Source organism: Cupressus sempervirens, chromosome 10, assembly GCF_028749045.1.
Source record: "Cupressus sempervirens isolate cs-2001-9-10 chromosome 10, ASM2874904v1, whole genome shotgun sequence".
Lineage (NCBI taxonomy): Eukaryota > Viridiplantae > Streptophyta > Pinopsida > Cupressales > Cupressaceae > Cupressus > Cupressus sempervirens.
Window position 1 is genome coordinate 739,568,425 of NC_143127.1, and position 22,267 is coordinate 739,590,691.

General features: G+C 34.6%; 2 protein-coding genes across 4 annotated transcripts in view; one reads left to right on the forward strand and one right to left on the reverse strand.

The window, feature by feature from the left end:
• LOC149535981 (uncharacterized) overlaps nt 1–22,267 on the forward strand; it is a 114,049-nt gene that overhangs the window by 69,874 nt on the left and 21,908 nt on the right. For 2 of the 3 annotated variants that reach the window (XR_016357132.1, XM_089804965.1), the window contains exon 2: nt 17,587–18,095. The exons of the other annotated variant lie outside the window; for it this stretch is intronic. Coding sequence is in view for 1 of the 2 variants with exons in the window: in XM_089804965.1 (XP_089661091.1) it covers nt 17,587–17,760 (174 nt within the window). In the remaining variant the exon portion in view is untranslated. Of the gene's footprint in view, nt 1–17,586; nt 18,096–22,267 lie in introns of those variants that run through there. 3 annotated transcript variants of the gene reach the window in all.
• Nucleotides 1–22,267, reverse strand: part of LOC149535982 (putative protein S-acyltransferase 6) — a 108,461-nt gene that overhangs the window by 69,217 nt on the left and 16,977 nt on the right. Inside the window, exon 2 of the mRNA XM_089804964.1 lies at nt 10,662–10,838. Within this exon, the coding sequence (XP_089661090.1) occupies nt 10,662–10,766 (105 nt within the window). The 5' untranslated portion in view covers nt 10,767–10,838. The remainder of the gene's footprint in view (nt 1–10,661; nt 10,839–22,267) is intronic.

Sequence of the window (22,267 nt, forward strand, 5' to 3'; positions counted from 1 at the left end):
CGCATAGATTCTATTGATCAAGTAATTTTTAAATTGACAATAACACTGTATAGCAATTTCAGCAATATGCAAGTTTGAGAATTACCATTCACTAATGTTTCTCCCTCAAAACAAGAATGCACTTATTTATACTATTTACAAATAATTGCATGAGAACAAATAAATTAACTAATTGCATTTCTACCCTACCTATGTTATGCAAATTTCATTAGAAATTATCTCATCTACTAATTCTAAAATTACAATCATGCCACTATCTGTTGAACTAACAATCAAAATATTACTATTATCCATTAAAAGCTCTCATTTTTTGCATGATTATAGCTGATTAATGCAATGAACTACAAACACGGCATGGACTCCTTGTGCTAAAAATAGCGTGGTCTATAAATAGCTCCAACTAGAAACTAATAAAATCTTGAATATGCTCGTCTTTGAAAATGGTGATACAAAAGTAGACTTTTCATCGAGTAGTTATGAACGACTTTAATAATTCTAATTTGTATTCTAATCATGGCTAGCCCTATGAAAAACTTGAGAAAGTTGCTCTTTCATATTTCGTTTGTATAGGTGAATCCCTATCCAAGCATGCCTAAATAGGGGTTGACCAAAAACGTTTCCTTGTATTGGCACACACCTAAGCTCGGACATGTGCTTGAACAATAGGAAAAATGACAAAAAAAAAATCCTCCTCTTGATTGGTGCATACCATGGTCTACGTGTACATGTTTTGCTAGACTTCAAATTTTCAAATATTTACATCAGCATGGGCTCATGTCAATTCTTGCACCTATTCACTTAGGGGGAAATTTGCCAAAAGCCAAGCAATTTCGTATAGGTGCACACAATCTCCTAGTGGATTTCAATACATTGGAGGCAATTTCTCAAAAATTAAATTGTACAAAAATATTATTTTTTCCTTCATCACATGTTGGAGAATCTTCCTTTCATAATAGGCAAAATTATATTCTTTGAGGTGTGCACCTAATCCTTATTGCACACCTATAAAATAAGTCCAAGTTCTCAAAATGAGGTGTTTTGCATTACACACATACATACAAAATAAATGTAAATATTACTTATTATATATATATATATATATATCAAATATACAATTAAATAAGATTAATAATAAATATTAATAATATTAAATATAAAGATATATAAACAAGAGCTCTGAGAGAGCTTGAGTCCCTGCCTTATGCAAGGGTTAGAAGGTAATATAAAAAATAATCGGCAATATTGAAACAAAGAAGATGTGCTTTCAATGTTGAGAGCTAGTTGAATTAGATATTTAAAAAGTTCAAGAATAGTACAAACTCCTAGAAACATGACAAAACTATAAAAATATCATAGTCCAATATCTTCATACTAATGCTAAGAGTTTTTTTTTTAGTGGTAATTTTTCATCAATTAAGTAATTTTGGGATAATTAACCCATATTAGCTGGGATAATTAACCCATATTAGCCATTTTTGAGGGAATCTATTTTACAGACTAAGAACCTTTTCTATTATTTTAATAGTAAATTTGCATTTTGTATCGAATTATCCAATAAAATATTCTTATTGTTGCAAATATTTTTTACAATTTGAGTTGTTGACATTGCTAAAAACTTCTAAACCTCTAATTGTTGAAAATTTTAGGTTTAAAACTTTTAACAACTTGAAAAAATGATAAAATTACTTATTGATCAAATTTCTTCAAAGAAAATTATCTACAAATATTTTTGATATATGAAGACTATAATTTATCTTCAAATTAAAGTGAATTAGTGTAGTGGATCATATCTTTTAGAAATATAGTTTGAATTTTTTTAAATGATTATTATGTAAATTCAAATATATTTCATATTTTATGACAATATGTTCAATTTATAGTATTTATAACTATTTACTATTATTAATATAATGAAATGTGTATAATGTTCAAATTGAAACAATATTATTTTGTTTTATTATTACTTTTTAAATTTTTTTTAATTCAAACTATTCAAATTACACTATTGAAATATATATAATATAGAAAATACTATTACATTTATAGTTTTATTTTTAATATACATTTTAATAATTTAAATTAATTTATATAGTTATAAAATGATAACATAATTAATAGATTTATTTTAATTACATTACAACAAAAAATATACAAGTAACACAATGTATCAATAATAATAATAAATGCATGTGGTGAACGATATCAAATAATAATAATTTAAAAAATAATAATCTAAAATTCAATGCTAGACGGGTACGGTAGGTGTGTTTGACGTGTTGAATATAAAAACCTTATACAAAGGAAAAGAGGCAATGGAAGGTTGTGAGAAGCATGTGGTTCAGTCGTGACCGAATTTGGCAATGGACCGTTTTCACCTGCATACGATAGGTGATTGGATAGTAACTCAACTTCCTGGCTTTGGAACACTCTCGAACCATCGATGTTATTAAAAATCAAAGAATAGTCTGGAATCATCAGCTTGAGTCTAATAATTGCATCGTACTTTTTTTCTTTTTTTTGTGTAAAAAATAAAAATAACCCTTGGGAAAATTACTCTCAGCCAATGAAAAATAAGAAATTATATTTGAAAAATTGATTTAAAAAACATTGCTACCAAAACCTTTGAATTTCACAATCTGTTTCTCATGCAAATTAATTAATTGTTGCCACTACTGAAAACATTAGTAACCTGCCTTAGCAAGGCAGGGACTAATAAATAGTTATAATATATAGAATGAAGAATGGCTGTGTAAAAAGTGAAACCATATATTGGAGAGAAATAAGGAACAATCAAGCAATATCCTTGTCAAAAATAAGTATTCGAGATAAAGTTTATATTCTTGCCACCATCAACAACTCACTAATAAACAATAGGTGAATTAGAAGCTTCGACGATTAACATTATTGGGGACATGTCCCGAATAACACTCACAAAGTCTAATCATAATGGACGCTCTCAACTCCATTAGGTTCTCTAGTGTAGGCCACTTAAGAATAGCACGAACCATATCAAGGTCCATGCAAACACAATTTGCATTGATAATGTGACCCAAATATAGCAACTTTGTCATAGCAAGTGCAGACGTGGACTCCTTGGGATACAAGGAAGCCCTGTCTAGAATATCCAATACAGCATCCAGATGTGCAACATGATTGTCCTAAGTCTTACTATAAACAAGGATGTCATCAAAGAATACTAACACAAACCTCCATAGCTGACTATAAAATACCTTGTTCATAGTAGAGTAAAAAGTGTTTGGGCTTTCGTCAAGCCAAAAGGCATGACTAGAAACACGAAGTGGCTGCAATGACATCTGAACAATGTCTTCTCAACATCTTGCTTTCTCACCCAGATCTAATGGTACCCTAATCTCAAGTCAATCATGGAGAAGACTTGTGCCCTATGTAACTCATCAATAACCTCGTTGATTCAAGGGATACGATAAAGGTTCTTAATAGTCTTCTTATTAAGTATTCGGTAATCGATAAACATCCTCAATGTACCATCCTTCTCCTTTGTCAATATAATTGATGAAGCGAAGGTAGACTTACTCGTCCTGATGTGTCACATATCAAGCAGCTCCTATATAGTCTTATTAATCTCATTCTTCAGCCACTTTGGGTGCTCATAAGATGTCATCATAATGAGCTTCCAACTCTTTAATATGCTCAATCTCTCAGTCAGGTGGCCTGCCAGCTAGTAGATCACTAAACACTTTGGAGTGTTTCGTCCTCAACTGTTGAATGCAAGGGTGGTAGAGAGGCTTATCCGTATTGTCAAATGTCGACATCAACCTGCACTCTGTTGCCCAATTAGTCAACATCCTCATGGTGAACCAAGTGTTGCATATGTCTAAAAGAAATCTATTTAAGATCATCACTACTGATAGCCTTAAGGACCTGTGGTTTACCATCCATGATGAATCTCGTCTCCATCATCTCTATGCTGATGTAAATGTCCTTAAGGGTATGCAACCACGCCATGCCAAGAACAATATATGTGCTGCCCATATCCACCACATAAAAATCTGCCTTAAATGCATAGGTATTCATCTTGATCGGAAGATCTGAAATCATCTTGTTACACTTAGGGGTGTAACCATCAACCACTTGAACTCGTAACCCCACAATGTCCTCAATTCGAATCCCCTTCCTAGTGACCAAATAGGAATTAACGAAATTATGCGTGGCACCTATATCAAAGAATGCAATCACCCATTGCCTAGCCAGGAGCCCATGCTACCTAAAATCTCTCTCCTTCCTCATGCTAGAAAGGTAAGCAACCTTGAGGTGGGGATCATCCACCTCATCATCATCATCACCTATAACTCTATGAGCATCGTGATCACAATCAACTAGCTGTCCGGTAAAATCAGAATTATCGCCATCATCATAGAACTACCCCATCATCTTAGTCTTGCCCTTGGGCTTCAAGGGACAACCATGATTAACATAATAGGGTCCCCTACAATAAAAACACAACTTTTTCCTCCTTAAATCATCAATAGTTTAATGATTCTAGGGGGCTTCCATAGGATAGCCTAGAATCTGATTCTTCTTCCATCTTAGGGTCTTCCTTGCCATAAGACGAGCTAGAAGGCTTCAAGGAAAACTTGCCTCTAGGTGTGGATGCCTCTAAATTCCTAGCTTTCTTCATGGCCTCCTGTAGACTAGATGGGTCCAAGGACTTAATCCATCATCTGAGTGGCTCAATGAGACCGGTCCTCTATAAATGGCACAACTTTCTCCTTTGCTCAAGTATACCATATACCATCACTGAAAGCCTCTGAAACTCACTGATGAAGGCCTTCAATCCACCTGTCAACCTGAGTTGAGCTAACTCCCAGAAACACACCTCAGGATTCTTCCTATTGAAATACTCTATCAGTCTATCTACACACTCCTAATAGGAAGTACTTTGACAATGATCTAGAGAAACCAATCCATGATACCACCAGTCATGAGCAACTTCATCAAGATGTAATACTGCAAATCTAATAGCGTCCTCCGTAGTCATAGGATGCAAAGCCAAATAAGTGTCAAGCTTGTGGACCCAAGCTCAAGCTATCACTCTACCACTACCGTCAAAATGTGCCAGAATCATTTTGCTGACCACCTCTTGCAAGTCACGACTGTCTAGGCCTTCGTCTATCAAGAGCAGGCCTATCTCTAGATTGCTCTTGATTCTGTGTCAAATATCTTTCAAAATTAAGGTTCTGCTTGACAATTTGTGGAGGAGCATCCCACTCAGCAAAATGTGCAACAAAATCATTTGCAAAGGGTGCGGCCTTTGTCTTAGTACTAACCACATCTACCTCAGGTCTCAAAAAGTTAGGCCTCTGTAGCCTATCATAAGCACCAATGTAACTAGTCCTGTCGAGCATATCATCAATCCAGACGCAGTCCTCTACTCTAAACCTATCACTATCACTAGACATGTCATCAACTTGAGACCAGAGTGAACTGATAGAATCGTCTCGAGTAGCCCTCTCCCTACTCCGTCCTCAAGGGACTACAATCGACTGTAGAGTGTCAGAAAATTGCCACAACACATCTGCAACATGGTGTTGTCCAGCTGCCAAGTCTTTGAATGTGTCTCTGGCCTCTTTGTTTATCGCAGAATCAGTTCTAGTATCTCTATAACGAGCTAAACCCCCTAAATTGCTAGTACCCCTATCGCCCATAGTACCAAACTGAATGTTCTCCATCACCATGTGGGGAAGTGTGACCTCTATGGGTATAATGCCTACCCAAACTAAATCTTTGACCCATAGAGTTTAATAATAAATCTTTGAATAATGCACCGATCGATAAGTCTCAACCCAATTCCTTGTAGTGTGATAGGAAACTACGCTGATACCACTGTAAAGAACTCAATATGTTGATGAATGCAATGATGTTATTTTTGTGTTTTTCTTGTTTTTTTTTTAATTAAGCATGAAATGAAACACTAAAACGAAACGAAATTTTGTAAATGCAACATATAACTCACATAAACTATTAATTTTTGAATGTTTGAAACTTTCTTAATTAACAAATCAAATGCTGCAATGATAGGGGAAATTACAATACATTCTTGAAAGAATCTGATTTGTGTCGAACATTCCAAAATTAGCAGCCACAACCCATACTTTTGTCTTAAACGCAGCTCCTTGCAAATTGCCAAGCTTGGCATTGTTGCAGCCTAAACATTCAACGCCTGAACAATGGCATTAATCACCAGGGCCCAACTTGCTTACTAGCTCAACAGCTGCTCTGAATAACGCACCAAAATGGTGTTTAAATATATGTGAATTGATCGCCCAACTAGGCAATATATCAAACCATGATAGGAGTTAAAATGCCGCCAAGAAATCTCATAAAAAATCACAGGCAGAAAATATAGCGCTTATATGATTAGGCGCTAGATAGAAGAATGAATCCAATACCAATTAACAGGAAAATTGGCGTCTAAATGCTAAAGCCTCAATGTCCAAATGTAGAAACAAGTTGCTCACAAACACAGTGCTATGAAATATCAATTATTTCAGCAAACATATGCCCTCTCAGCCACAAATATGACAGTAAGAGAAGACACTCAATTTCATATATCAGAGAACTCAATTCAAATCCACTTTACCTCAGCAATGGATTGAATGCACAATTCAATCTTCAAACCCTCAAGAAAATACCAAAACAATAAATGATAATTGGATCATCAATTCTCATAATTGGAGTCATATTTATTATCACAATTGTGCAATTGTGCAAATTAGCTTCTTCTTCACACATCTGACTTAAGAGGCTTCGTCTTCACAATTCCATTTTATAACATGAAGTGCCTTATAATAATGAAAGCCTCATTAATGATTTAATAAAATACAAACTCCATGAATAATATGCACAATCAACTGCATATGACAATCAATCAACCGAGCGACCATTACACTGCCAAAAATAGCAATCACCCAAAGTTAGACTTCCTATAAATAGCAAGTCTGTATTAGAGACCCTTGAAACTCACTATCAACTCATGAGGGTTGTGATGATGAACTGGCCAATCCTAGCTATGGGAGCCTACTAAATTGGGGAGATTACATATTTTTTATTTCATTGCACCCTGAAATTGCCTAATTTTAAGTTTGGAACAACTTTATATTTTTAGTAGTGTCTATTTTTAGCAAGTTTCACTATCACCTAGATTGGTCTAATTTGGTGTTTGAACAAACTTAATATTTATAGTAAGTCTATTTTTAGCAAGCCTATTTTTGGAACAAATGAACTATGGCTAAGGAAGAGGCTTAAAGGTATCCAATGCTATATTCAAAGAAATGAGCAATTGAGGCAGGTGATCTAAAACGGCAAGTTTAAAAACGTCAATGAAGAACATCTAAAAGAGGAAATGGCAGAGAAAATGTTGAATTTGACTATGCATCCTTGATTGTACTCCGCAAGGAACTCCCAAAAGAAGAAAATCACTAAAATGAAAAAGACGTGAAAAAAATTCATGGCACTCCCAAATGCACCCAAGCTGGAAAAGCATAAAGAAAATGGTTTATTATTGATCAAGATGGCGTGAAAATAATAAAATGGCTAAGTCGGAGGAATTCCAAGACACCCCTTCAAGTGTGGCAAAAATGGCTATGTATCAATCCAAGAGCATGGAAGAATGCAAGAAATGGCTAAGTATCAAAGTTTTCCTCCTCTAAGCCTCAAGAGTCCTCTTAGGTGCTAATCCTCAAGAGTCAAGGAATTTCCCTAAAATGCGGAAATCGTTCACCAAGCAACATATGGTCTCTAGAGCACTATTCCTTGGGAGGCATGGATATGTGCCCAAAGTATGAAATTCCTTCATACATGCTTACTTGTGCTCCAAGGCATAGATTTCCCAAAGGAAAGGAATTCTCCTCAACACTGAAATCCACCTTCCATATCAAATAGCGCCCATGAGCACTCATTCGCACATGCCAACGAAAGTGTTCCAAAGTTTCAAAATCCTTCAATATGCTTAATCAACGCCCTAGAGCACAAATCCTCTATAGGCACAAAAGTTGTCCAAACCATGAAAATCCTTCCATGAGTTTAAATCATGCTCGATGGGGAGACTTTATGTACGGCAAGGAATTTGTTGAAAATGCTAAATCCATTACTTTATCCAATTCATGCCCAAGAGAAGGAATCCATGTATGCGAAGTAAAAAAATCTTTGAAGTGTTATATTCCTTCCTCATATCTCATTTGGACACAAAGAAGTTGAATGGAATCAATATAATTTACCTGAGTATGGAATACTTCTCTATATTTCAAGTGCATCTAAGGCCAAGGTCAAAGTAGACATGAAAAAATTAGTTATCATGAAATTTATTTCCATATATAATATGTACATGACCATCTAGACATGAAATTGAAGTTCCTAAAAAGGTATTTTGATAAAATATGGCATTTGGCAAGTCAATCAATCACGTACAAATGAAAAGTATTTACAATCACCTTAAATTTCCTCTAAAAATTCAAAGATCTCAATCAAGAAAGTACTAGGAGGAAGAATTCTAGTATTAGACATTCAAGGAAAACATTCAAGTCCCAAAATTCCAATTCTAATGTTGAAGATCTCCCAGTTTCAAGCAATCCAATTCAAGGCATTCAAGGTTCAAGATCTCAAAGATCGAAAGTCCAAGAGCAAATATATAAGGAAGAATGCAATATCTTGAATTTCCTCTAGAAATCCAAGATCATGGTCAAGTTGTTTTGTGAGAAGAAATTCCAGAATGACAAAATTATCGATGAGGGAGTCCAGTCCATTTCAAGAGGGTAAATTCTCAAGTGCATGGAAGGATGAAAGTGTTCAAGGAGAGTGTTTTAAAAGAGTAAATCAAAGTTGAAACCTTGGGTACAAAATGATCCAATTAGGGAATTTCCCAACATGCTAACATAGCCCCCAACCATCATCACCAACTAATCAAGGGTCTTCAAGTCAACATGTTTGAATTCACTACATTTAAAGAAGGGACTTGAGCATAATATAATCTTGGCAAGCAGTCATTCAATGCTTAGTGGGCATCTTGCCTCATTATGGGTCAACTTTGACCGCTCTCTTACATAGTGGGCAACCTTCTTATTGGTCCATATGAACTAGCTTATTCATGATGGAATCTCTTGTGACCTAACCCAAATTAGGGTTGAGGTGGAAAAATCCCCCTATTGTTTCAATATGAGCTGGACATTGTTATTCGAAAATCTATATAAAGGCCCTACCTTATCATTTTCAACGCATAGGACAAAAGACAAGAAGATAGATGGATGGTTAGCTTATTAAAAGTAAAGAGCTCTTGCTCCTAAGAGTATAAGAATAGTAGAAGGAGAAGACACTATTGTAAGCATTGGGGAAATAAAAAAAATATTTCATTAAGATATGGTGGATTCATGTTCATTTCAACTTGTTGCATGTTGTTCTTCCAATTTCTCAATTGCTAGATAAAGTGCTTTGATTTCATTGGAGAATGTAATGATATTCCATGAATTTGCGTGACTCATTATTTATGCATCCTATTGATTATTAGCTTTTGTGTAAAGTTAGCTTGTGCCCTTGGAATGTGGATGCTTAATTTTGATTATTAAATGTGCATTGTTTGTTATGATGATGTACATTGTGATATGAAAAATCTTCGCATAACCCTTGGAATATTGCCCCACTTCTTGCAATGTTATAGTTGATCTTGGCAAAGTAGAGATTGGTTATTTGGAATTTGTCAATCAGAGAAGTATATTGATATTGTTTCCCCTAGGAGTAGATTTACATCATTCTAACACTTATCCCCTTCAATATTAGTTCATTTTGCAGTTGTGTCGCTCATGGAAGAGGCATCACAAGATTGCAATATATGAAGAAGCTTTAGTTAGCATTGTGGAAGACTTGAAGGATGATTCAAATGCAGATTTCATTGTGTTACCAATATATCACAACAATTATTGAACTTATCCGCAAGTCAAGACCTGACATAAAAGAACCTTGGAGTCACCTATATGATCTTTCACAATCTTAGTATACATGGGATATTGGAGGATAAGATACCTTGTTGGTTTTCTGAGATCGCTGCAAATGTAATAGCACTACCTTCTTGATATATGTTTTCCAACTGCAGCCTCCCCTTATATTTTTATAAGAGAGTGAGAGAATAGACATGTCCCTTCATGGGACATGTATGTTCATTATCATAATTAATTATATATATATATATATATCTTGATGTAATTTATTTGAGTAAAGCTACAAAACATCAACACTCCCTCTTAGCTAGGGAGGATAAACACATGACCATATATTATCTCGATGTAATATAAGAATATCTATGATCAAAAGATATTTAACATTTTGATATCACATATGATATCAAGAGTAGGCCTTTAGAATATCAACATATGATATTCACCAAGTTCACTAGATCTTGAATAAAATACACTATGATGCGTGAAGCTAGTAGAAGCTTATGAACATAAAATACTACCTGATTCTGCCCAGGTTTACAATCCTTTCATAAATTTTCAATAAAGTGTAATGACTCAAAAGAAACCATCTTGAGACTCTATGTCTAAGCATTAAAAATTTAAAATATAAGCCCAAATCAAAAAAGATCATGCCAATATGATAAATATGTATTGCCGAGATAAAGAAAGGGTACTAACATGAACTGTGAGGCCAATGGCAACAAGCGTGATGATTAATCTACTGTAAGGTAACTTGTCAGAAGGATATTCAACAAAATAACAAAAAATTATCACTGGAGCCATGATGAGGAAAAGAGTCAATGCCACCGATCTCACATCTGGACCAAATATGAACCTCCCACCAAGAAAAAACTTCTGCATGCAACAACAACAAAAGCAATGAAAAAAGCTGGGTATTATTATCCATAAACATTTAATCCCAAAAAATACAGGTACAAGTAGAAATTCAATAACAACCAAAGATACTCGATTCGACAACAGTATCTGATTGAAAACCATTATAAACTTGGCAAATATGCACAATTTTATTATTTTACAGAAGCTAATTATGATATCAATACAGAAACAGATGTACAACAATTTCAGAGAAATAAGAAGGCCTTCATTAATTATCAGAATAATTAAAATGATCTCCATAAAGTCTATGCCATACCATATAGAAACTTCTACAGAAAAATCAGAAGGTATTGACTCATTAAATACATAAGGCAAAGGATCAAATATATAACCAAACCCAACCATAAAATGTATATCACATTAAATATACATCATTTATTGTGCAATCACTCCTTTTCTTAAACATATGCTTTACTTGTAATTATATTTCTGCCACTGAAAATTACTTTTGATTAGTTACCGAACAAGTTAGTAAAATATTGAGAAATCTTTCAAAATGGTTTTAAAAATAGACTAAGGGTTTAATATTTGCTACATTAGTGGGCCTTCATTAATTATGAGAATAATTAAAATGATCTCCAACAAGTCTATGCCATACAATATAGAAACATCTACACAAAAATCAGAAGGTATTGACTCATTAACTACATAAGGCAAAGGATCAAATATATAACCAAACCCAACCATAAAATGTATATCACGTTAAATATACATCATTTATTGTGCAATCACTCCTTTTCCTAAACATATGCTTTACTTGCTATTATATTGCTGCCACTGGAAATTACTTCTAATTAGTTATCTAACAAGTTAAAATATTAAGAAATCTTTCAAAATGGTTTTAAAAATACATTAAGGGTTTAATATTTGCTAGATTAGTGGGGGGATTCAAAGAGAAACAGCCCCAAATTGATATCAGAAACTAGATCTTGAAGGAAAACCTCTTGGAACTAAAAAATGGAGAATGGGACCTTCACCTATTATAACAGGAGGATGAGCTTCAGTAATATTTCAGAGAAACTAGACAGGTTCTTCTTCAAAGGAGATTTGACTGCATTCCCATTTGATTTCAAAGCTTCAATCTCTCCTATATCAGGCTCAGACCACTTTCCAATACAGTTGGACGTACTAGGAAAAGACAACCTACTACTTTGCTCATTCAAATTTGAATCTGTGGATGAAAGATAAGGATTTCACCAAATTAATTGACCAATGGTGGAAAGAGAGAACAACTAAAGGATCAAAACATTTTTGCTTTACGTCCAAACTAAAGGAGATCAAATGTAATCGCATGGAATGGAATAGAGTCCACTTAAAGAATATCTTCACAACCAAAACAGAATTATAACAGAACATCAAAGATCTCAGTGAGGGGGTTCTTCAGCAAGGAATGAATGAGGAATGCTACATCAAGGAAAAAGGTCCCCTCAAAGAATACGGAGATATCTTGGCTAAGGAGGAGAAATATTGGAGACAAAAATTAAGAGAAATTTGGCTAGCCAAAGGGGACAAAAACACTAAGTTCTTTTGCAATAGCAATAAATAGAGGAGAAGCTCTAATAGAATTAGCACAATCACCAGCAGAGAGGGTAAGACTATAGACAATCATAAGGGGATTCAAACGGAAATTGTAAACTACTACACTAAACTCCTAAACAATTTTGAAGGTTCACATCTTGATTCTCAATGAGTGATGTTGGAAGACATCCCCTCAATAATATCTGTAGAGGACAATCAGATGCTCATGGTAAAATTCTCAGACGAAGAAGAACACAATGCACTTTGTCAAATGCCCTCAGATAAAGCCTCGGGCCTAGATGGATTCCCAACTAGTTCTTTCAAAAATGTTGGTAGACCCTAGGATCAAAATTGATAGGGCTGCATTCTACAAGATCTTCAAGCAAGTTTCTGAGGGAAATCAATAGCAAATTTATTGCCCTCGTCCCAAACAAGACAAACACCACTAGTTTGGATGAATTTAGATTCATTTCTCTATTCAACACCATATACAAACTTCTTACAAAAACTCGTGCTAATAGATTGGAAAAGATCTTGCGCAAAGTTATTGGAGACGAGCTGACAGGGTTTGTCCCAGGTAGATCAATATTTGTAGTCAACATGGCCCAAGCAGCCATTCGTTCAATCCAGAAAAAAAAACCTAGTATGATAATAAAACTAGACATTAAAAAATCCTATGACAAGTTGGATTGGAGATTTTTAGCTTCGTGTATGGAAAAATCTAGCTTCTCTACATCATGGATTACCTTAATTTTCTGTTGCATATCAACACCAATGTTCTCAATTTTGATCAATGGCTCGGCTCATGGCTACTTTGAGATCTCCAGAGGCATTTGAGAAGCTGACACAATTTTCATGTTCTTCTTAATCATAGTGGTAGAAGCTCTTAGTAGGAGGTTGAGTAGTCTCCAAAATTAAGGGATAGTAACAAGTGTGGCAGTCACATCTTTAGTGAGACTACCAATAATTTGCAGATGATCCAATGTTGTTTGTGAATGGAACTTTAGCCAAAGCAAGGCAATTGAAGAAACTACTATGTAAAGGCCTCGAGTCAAGAGGTGAACACAAAGAAGTCAAAAAAAATCATCTTCTTAGTCAACCAAAAGATACAACGATGAATACTAGAAACTTTGGGATTTAGGGAGGGTAAGCCATCATATATTTACTTAGGGGTCCAGTTGACAAGACAATGACATCTACTCAAGCATGGAAATCTATTGGAGAAAAATTGGACAGGAGGATGGAGTCTTGGAAATCTAAAATGGTTATCCTAGACAAGTAGAATAATTATACTAAAAGCCACACTAGTAGCAATGCAGATATAATTGATGTCATGCATCTCGTTACCAATAGATAGTTATATGGATATTGTAAAGAAAATGAGGAAACTCTTTTAGAAAAGAACAAGTACCAAGAAGAATTTTTTGGTAACTGCTTGGGACAAAATTTGCAAACTATTGAAATATGAAGGAATGGATATAAAAAAATCAGCTAAATCAAATCAATCTTTAGGGGCAAAGCGAATTTGGAAAATTCGTCATGAATCACGTCTCAAATGGGCTAAAATCTTAAGACGGAAATACATTGCCAACCTAACCTGGGGAGGAGGCCTTGAGAGTTACAAAATTTCCTAGAGGATCCCAGATATGAAACTTCATATCTGACTCCAGCAAAATAATGTTAGACCACACCACATGGAACACAAAGGAGGGAAGTAAATGACGCAAGCAAAGGGATGAATAACTAGGGCCAAAGGCTCACCCAACTATCCAAACCACCCTGCCAGAGTTAACACAACAGAAGCAAACACAAAGAACAGTAACCAAAGGAGGGGGAAGAGCAAAACACTTTTATTGATTCCTCAGAATATCTTCATAGATGCCCAGCTGTAAGGCCTTCTAGGTTACGACCAGATACAAATACAACTTCTAGATCCACGATCCAACTTTAAATTCACATTTCCAGATATATATGCCTTCTATTCCTCAACTCTCTAAAAAATCCCCCTAACTCTAAGCCTAAACACCCTATTTATACTTGCCAAAATGGCTTACAGAACATTCTAGAACATGGAGAAGCCACAAGTCGGCTCTCAGCAAATATAACTACCTATACCAAAATTAAATGCGAACAAAGTCGGCCCAAACAAGAACCAGACATAGATTACTTGGCAAAAGAAAGCTTTCCAAAACTGGCACTCGGCATCCACACGAGCTCAGCATCCAAAGAAATTACACGGCAGCAACTACGAACTTAGTAGCAACTAGAAACTGAAACTCGGTAGCAACTGAAACTTGGTAGCAACTGGAAACTGGAACTTGGTAGCAACTGACAGAATGAACAAAACGTGCAGGATTACAAGGGAAAACCCAGGATGCTTCTACATCAGTAAAGCTTTATTTTGGGATGATTCATTGGGAGGATGCCCCATTATCAGTCAACCAATGGATTCAGAAAAGATCAAAAACATATGTCATGAAAGATGAGGAAAATATGTCAAGGACTACATTACAATTCTAGAGCCTAACCCTGAGGTAAGTGGAAACGGAAACAAATGGAAAGATAAACTTGCATCGAGAAGACATAGATAACCTAAATAAAATCCTCAAAGATAGGGTTTTCATTCTTAAATCATGTAGTGATGAATTCATCTAAATGGTATTGAGTCAAGGAAATATAGTATGAAGGAAGGGCGCAAGGTAGTCTCCAATCAACAAAATCAAACTAAGTCTCGAATGCCAATTTGGTTATGTTGAAACAAAGTGTGTCTGTCAAAAGCAAGAAGGGCAGCATTACAAGGGAAAATTTTGACTATGGTTAAGTTTAAAAGGTTTGAGTTCTACAGGCCACCCATGTGCCCTCTCTGCCAAATGAACGAGGAGGATGCTAATCATCTACTGCCAACTTGTCCTTTTTCATCACAATGTGCATCCATAGTTCAAAATCTCGTTCTCTGCCACTTATTGGTGAGGCAAAAAAACATTCTCGACAAAAATCAGAGATAAACCGGCAACTTCTAGGGAAAATATTAAGAATTTCAAAAATGACTTAAATTTAACTAGCAACGCATTTTTTACAAAATTCAATATGGAGATGCATCTAATGAGTCATTAAATGGGTAAACAAACCAAACAAGCTGATTTAGATATATATTAATGCAATATGTAACAAAATTGCATCCTAGTGTGGAATTTCAATGGCTAGCAGCCATATCCAAAGACTCTGAACTTTGAAGCAAACTAAAAATAGCATATTGTCTTTGTAAAAAGATAAGAAAATACAGATGTCAAGTACAATATGAAACTAATCTACATCGGCCTCTTCCCCTTCCCACTAAAGAGAAAAGGAATTTAGAAAACTTACTTGTGAATCCAGATTTGGTTGAAAAATCTCTTTGAATCTACTTGCAATTGATCTACAAGGCTGCCAAAGACTATTTCTTTTTACCAAAACCCTTCTCCTGTCCTCCAAACACTCAAAATTACAAAATAGACAATGAATGGGAAAGTTGTTGGGCATCCCAATTTTGTTGGTCTTGTCCACGAGAAGTAGTTGAGTTATGGTGAGAAGTTTACAATTTATTGCAAAGAGGTGGCAAGTTATCGGTGAGCATTTAAGGTCATCTCGGCTTGAATTTCTCATGAGAAAACCATAAGTTTTCTTGTCTTGCAAAAGTTCTTGCAAGAAGCAGAGATATTTGCTACTTCTCAAAGAGATTTTAATCTATGGCCTATCTATTATTTTTTATGGATGGAAAGATTGCAAAAACCATCCATTAATCAATGTACTTGTTGTGTCCCCCGAGGGGTCAATGTTTCTTAGGGCGGTTAACTGTGAGGGGGAAGAAAAATATGTAGAGTTTGTTGCCAAGATTCTCATTGATTCCATAGAGTCAATGGGTCATAATAATGTTGTCCAAGTAATTACAAACAATGCAAAAGTTTTCTACACTACATGTACTTTAGTAAAGGCTAGATATGATCACATCTTTTGGGCACCGTGCGTCATCCACTCACTCAATTTGGTGATGCAAGAAATTGGCACCCAAATAGAATGAGTGAAACAAATATATGATGAGTGAGAAGACTCAAATGTTTGTGACAAACCACCATATGTCACAAGCAATTTTCAAAATTTTCCCAAGATTGGAATTATTGAAGGTAAATTTTGAAATTTAATTTATTTAGTTTCATTTATCATTTTATGCCATGTTTTATGTAACTGAATAAAATATGTTTAGTGTCGTTTACATATTTTAAATGTGTTATTAACTTAATATTAACATGGTCTTAGGTGGCTGAAACCCGGTTTGCATCTCACACAATCATTCTTGAACCACTTGTGAGGGTGAAAGAGGCATTTCCATATTTGGTTATTAGCAACCAATGGGGTATTTGGAAGCAATCCAATACAGTGAGGGCCCAAAAGGTAAAGGCAATGATATTGTATGATGATTAGTGGGCTCATGTGGATGATGTATTGTAATTCACCCAACCTATCATGTCCATGCTTGGGTTTGTTGACACTAATGAATGATGCTTGGGGAATATCTATGATAGCATGGACACATTGTTGGATAAAATGAAATTGGTAACTTATAATACATTCATCTATCATTGTTTGTTAAGAGATCTAAATTGACATAACTTACAGAGATATAACTTACATGAACATCATTTGACATCCCATGTCATATAAAGGAGAGAGAATGATCCTGAGGACACCTTATAAAAAAGGTGGAAGCAATTGTTCTTCATCTTTAGAACAAAAAGGCCACACCTTTGCACCTCCCAGCATATGCTTTATCTCCTAGGTACTATAGCGCAGAAGTACTTGCTATTTCAGGTAGAGATCCACCATATAGAGATGCTTAGATTGCTAGTAGGCACAAGAGGTTATTTAGTAGACTATTCAGCAATCTAGCAGCAGGGGAAAATGTTAGAAAAGAGTTTGGCTTGTTTATCTCAGCAAAAGATGCAAACCCTACTGTTGTAAATGACCAAAGAAGAATGAATGTTATTACATGGTAATACCTTCATGGGAAAAATTATATGGACCTTCCTCTTGCAATTAATATCCTATCACAAGTAAGCTTTTAAGTTGTTTTTGGTCAATTGCATTGTAGAATTTAACAATTAACACTCTTGAATTTATCTTGTATTTTTTTTTTTGTTGGTTTTGTCTCTAGGTTGCAAGTTGTTTAGTCGCTGAGAGGGATTGGAGTACATACTCTTTTATCTACTCAGTGAACTGTAATCTGTTGGCTGCAAAAAAAGAAGACTTGGTGTTTATTCACACCAATTTGCGCCCTATGGCAAATAAGGATCCAACAAGAAGGGGGCAAAGAAGCTTTGGGATGTAGCACTTGAATCTGCTAACCTAGATTTAACCATTCAAGATCTTGCTAAAGCCACTTTGTTTGATGTGAATGATGATGATGACACAGTTTCATATTTGACTATTCAGGATCTTGCTAGAGCCACTTTGCTTTATGTGGATGATGATGATGATACAACACCTTCTAGTGCCAGTAGAACTGGACTGGGTTCTAAATTCTAATGGTGATGTTGATCTACCACTTGTAGTTGTTGAAGACCCCATTGATGCTGATTTTTTTGATAATCCACTTAATGATTGATGAACATTGAATCACATTTCTAACTTTAATGTAATATTATTTAAATTTTCATTTTGTAACTTAGTAATTCAATGTGATGATTCTCTTAAGAATTGTGAGCATAGATCAATGATCAAGTATTTAATTTTTTAATGTTTGTCTTTGACATTTGGGATTGATCAATGATCAAGCATCATACTAAGAAATGATTCAATTTTACAATTATGTATATTTCTCTTTTTTTTGTATATATATATATATATACACGCACGTACTAGTACGTATCATAATGGCAAAAAAAATAATGTACCCACATACTGCATTCTCATATTTGAGTCTATCCCCAAATCTGAACCAGTATCTTTGACTATTATTAAACTTACAACCAGAGCCCCTTAGCACATAAAGACCCTGAATATGCTATAAAGGCCTCGAGGTTTATGCCTAGGTAGACTTGAAATTTCTTTCAATCAACAATCTTCAAGATTCAATTAGGTAAGCTACTAATAAAGGCACATGTTAATGGTGAAAGAAACAATTAGCATAAAGCCAAATCTGAAATAAAAAGCATTTTCAACGGCATAATAGAATCACTCATGCCAACAACATCAACAAATTTCTTTTGATGCCAAAACTGCAACAATCTAACAAGAAAGTGCAACAACAATTGGATAACAGATGAGATTCACACTGGTCCACAAAACATACAAACATTGAATTCCACACGTAGGGAAACTATCTTAGCACAAGCAAAAATGCCATCTATATTTGCAATTGCTAAAAACCCATCTTTTGCTCTTTATCATGGATAGAGCTACCAAACCTGATTTCAACCAACATCAATAAGAAGTTGAACGGGGCTAGAAAACAGTATCCTCAGCCATATACCATTTGTTGCATTCAACATGGAAAAGGTATACATTACCAAGTAGTGCAACTTCATTAGACTATTGAATTTCAACCCTTTCAAGAAAGAAGTACTTTAGAGTTGAGACAAGCTTGACTTGACATATGCACTGCTCCTCTCAAAACGATTCAAGGAGGAAAGGCACAATGACCAAGAGTAAAGGTTCTAGTATGTGAAGATGCAACAAGGTTGAAGTAAGTTTTATACAGAAGCTCACAAAGTTTTGGCAAAACAATGAAAAGAAAACTTGCAAACACTTTCAGGGATTTGTGGAGGAAGCCCTCTAATTAAAGCAAAACAGAAGTGAAGTGTGCTGCAATAGAAAGAGAAGCCTTAGAAATGATATATTCAGTTTGACAGTTTTTTCATTGTTCACTAGTGAACCCCTTCATATTCTTTCCCAGTCATCAAGTTCTCTAACACTTCTGAAGAAAATCAGTAAGATATGGTTGTACTTTAAGATAGTTTCTTCTCTTACCAGACAAAACATTTTCAAAAATGGGGACAGAAGGGGAAACACACATAACCATTCAAGAAGGATGAATATGGATGAACCCATGTGAGGTATAAATGGTCATAATCTGAAAATAAGTTTATTTAAACTGTTGTTCTGCCAAAATGGTATGAATAATAGGAAAAATAACCCTCTCTGAGACAGCTTGCTCTGAATGTGCAAACAAATAAAAGAAAACAAGATATACTTAAATTAAAGCATAATTAATAAGAAGATTTTTGCAAAGATGTATAATTTATTAAGAGTTTTTAGAGGCGGGCAATACAAGAAGAATAATAAATCATCTTGGAGCATGAAAATCAAGCAGTTAGTGGCCATGTATGCTGCAAAGTTTCTAAGGCTATAGCGAACATTAAGTTAGCAATTCAATGGTTATCTACATCGCATTGAGATTGTTTGGAATTTGTGGATAGATGTGACGCCCATCAACAGACAGGACAAAAACCAGTTTGCATTGAGATTGTTTAAAATATCTCAAACCAACAAACAGACCAGAAGATGAGTAAAAGAAGATTTTCAACCTTTGCAAATGGTAAAGGCTGAAAAATTATTTGAGGGCTGCAGTATAGATTTGAAAGGACACGTCAAACATCCCTCTAGAAAAAAGCAACATTGCTACCTCCTACCGATAAAGGATGCTAAAAATTTGGGAAGAAGCAAAGACTTTAAAAACAATTTTCTGAAGAGTGCAACCGCATTCAAATGTTACCATATCATCACAACATATAGCAGGTCATTAAACTCAACAAATGCTAGGAATACACTTTAAAAACATATTATAAAAGAAAGTGCTTAAGTCCATTGAAGATGAATTATAATGTCAGCTGCATATTATCCTAGAGCAAACAATAATATTGGCATTGATATAGCACAAGTCATGCTGGATGGAAGGCAAGAGTATCCTAAACCATTTTCTGCTACAATCTAAGCATAATGCACTATGCAAGGCAAGAAAAAATTTATGCACAAGATAAATTTATAGTTAAGATAGAGTGATTCTTATGGAATATATATTGCAATACTCAAATTGCAGTAGAAAACGAACTCAACAATAGAAAAAAATTGCAGGAAAAAAAGTGAAAATATACAATTTGCATGAAACAGTTTTTAATTTTCTTAGGATCTATAGAAGTAGAAGAAAAAAATATATATGTAGCATAATGAAAACATAAAGTGATGAGGACAAAACTAGAGATGATAGTTCTCAAGTACACTAGGAAAGAGCCAAGGGCCACAAAATTTAAATAGTTAAAGGTGAGCCCAAGAAATTACAAAAGGTCCATGAAAATAGAAGCATCCATCTAGCAAATTTGGATGCTACATTGAAAAAAAAAACTCATCGATGCTTGAAAATTAGTTAGACTATTATTTTTAATTTTGTGGGATTTGATCCATGTGTTTTTAATCATCATAAGATGGCCTCCACAATTAGTAACTTATTCAGATAATATATTTCCTTGTGAACTTTGGTAACAATTACAAGGTAAAGGGACTCATTCCACACACAAGAACCTCTGACTTCTTCATTTTTTAATATCTAATATCTTAAAATACCATTGTCTCACAATTATAAGTAACAAAGGATTAACTCAAATACAACCCAATAAAGTATCTTCTATTTCATGTCTTTCACAAGCATTTTTAATTAGAATTTCTGTTCTTGTGGGAGTTGACCTATGTATTTATTAGCAACATTCAGGAAGAAAAAAGTCATTAGTGTAAATGACTACTAAAAGTTGGGTTATCTTCATTTAGCAAAGGTTTCTGAAATTCTCGAGTCAACTAACCTAGGATGCGTGTGTGCTATGTGGATCCCCTTGCTTTGTAATCATGACCAAAATATAAGAGAAAGTGTAGTTAGGGTAAATAGATATCAATGGAAAATACATTTCATGTGACAAGTTGCTCTGTCATGTTCTTTGAAGACATTACATGTGCACTTAATTTCATAAGGATGAATAATAACAGAGGAATCAAATTTCCTTCATTACATATATGCCATATGCATGTCTGCAAATGTTATCTCTGATCTTTTCCATCTCCAAATTTAGTCCACCAAGGTTTGGCCTAGGGAACCTGTTCACCTATTGAATTAGGAGGCTCCTCAATGGTGTTTTTATATAATTACTTGACAAATTCAAATACCAAGAAGGCAAAGACGAGTTGCTTTTCAGGTACACATTCTATCAAATCATTACCACATCTCTCAAATCAAACCTAAACCACAGATAATATTTGCAGCAGTAGGGGTCTCTCTTGAGGGGCTCAAAGTTAATACATAGGGTTTTCTATGACAGTTCAGACTATGAGACATTCATCATACCAAGGTGGTTAAATTTTTTATAGCAGTAAATTGATTCAAAATGACACCAGCAACAACTAAGCATTGCTGATCTTAATGTTAAGAATACCTAATCCATATATTTGATAATTGCATTAATTCCATTTCAATTATCAAGTCCCAACTCTATTATATAGGTTAACTTGTGTTCTTATTGATTGTATTTATTCAATTAGGCAGGATAGTTCGGGAAAAGTATTTATTTTCATTACAATAGTATATGGAAATAATCAAACAATCAAGGATCCAGAACAAAAATGGAAAAACACGGTCTAGTTGCAAGGGCAATAAATTGAAAAACCCCACTTAATTAAGTGAAATCTTCATTCCTTGAATTTATTCTGAGCTAAAAACAGGCAAAATTTTTCATGCTGCGATAAGGTGAGACCCACTAATGATTATCATTCTCAACTACACCAGTTATATACAAGACCATAGATGCAAAATTGCAGACAACTCGGTTGGTACTTAACTCAAAAGTAGTTATGGT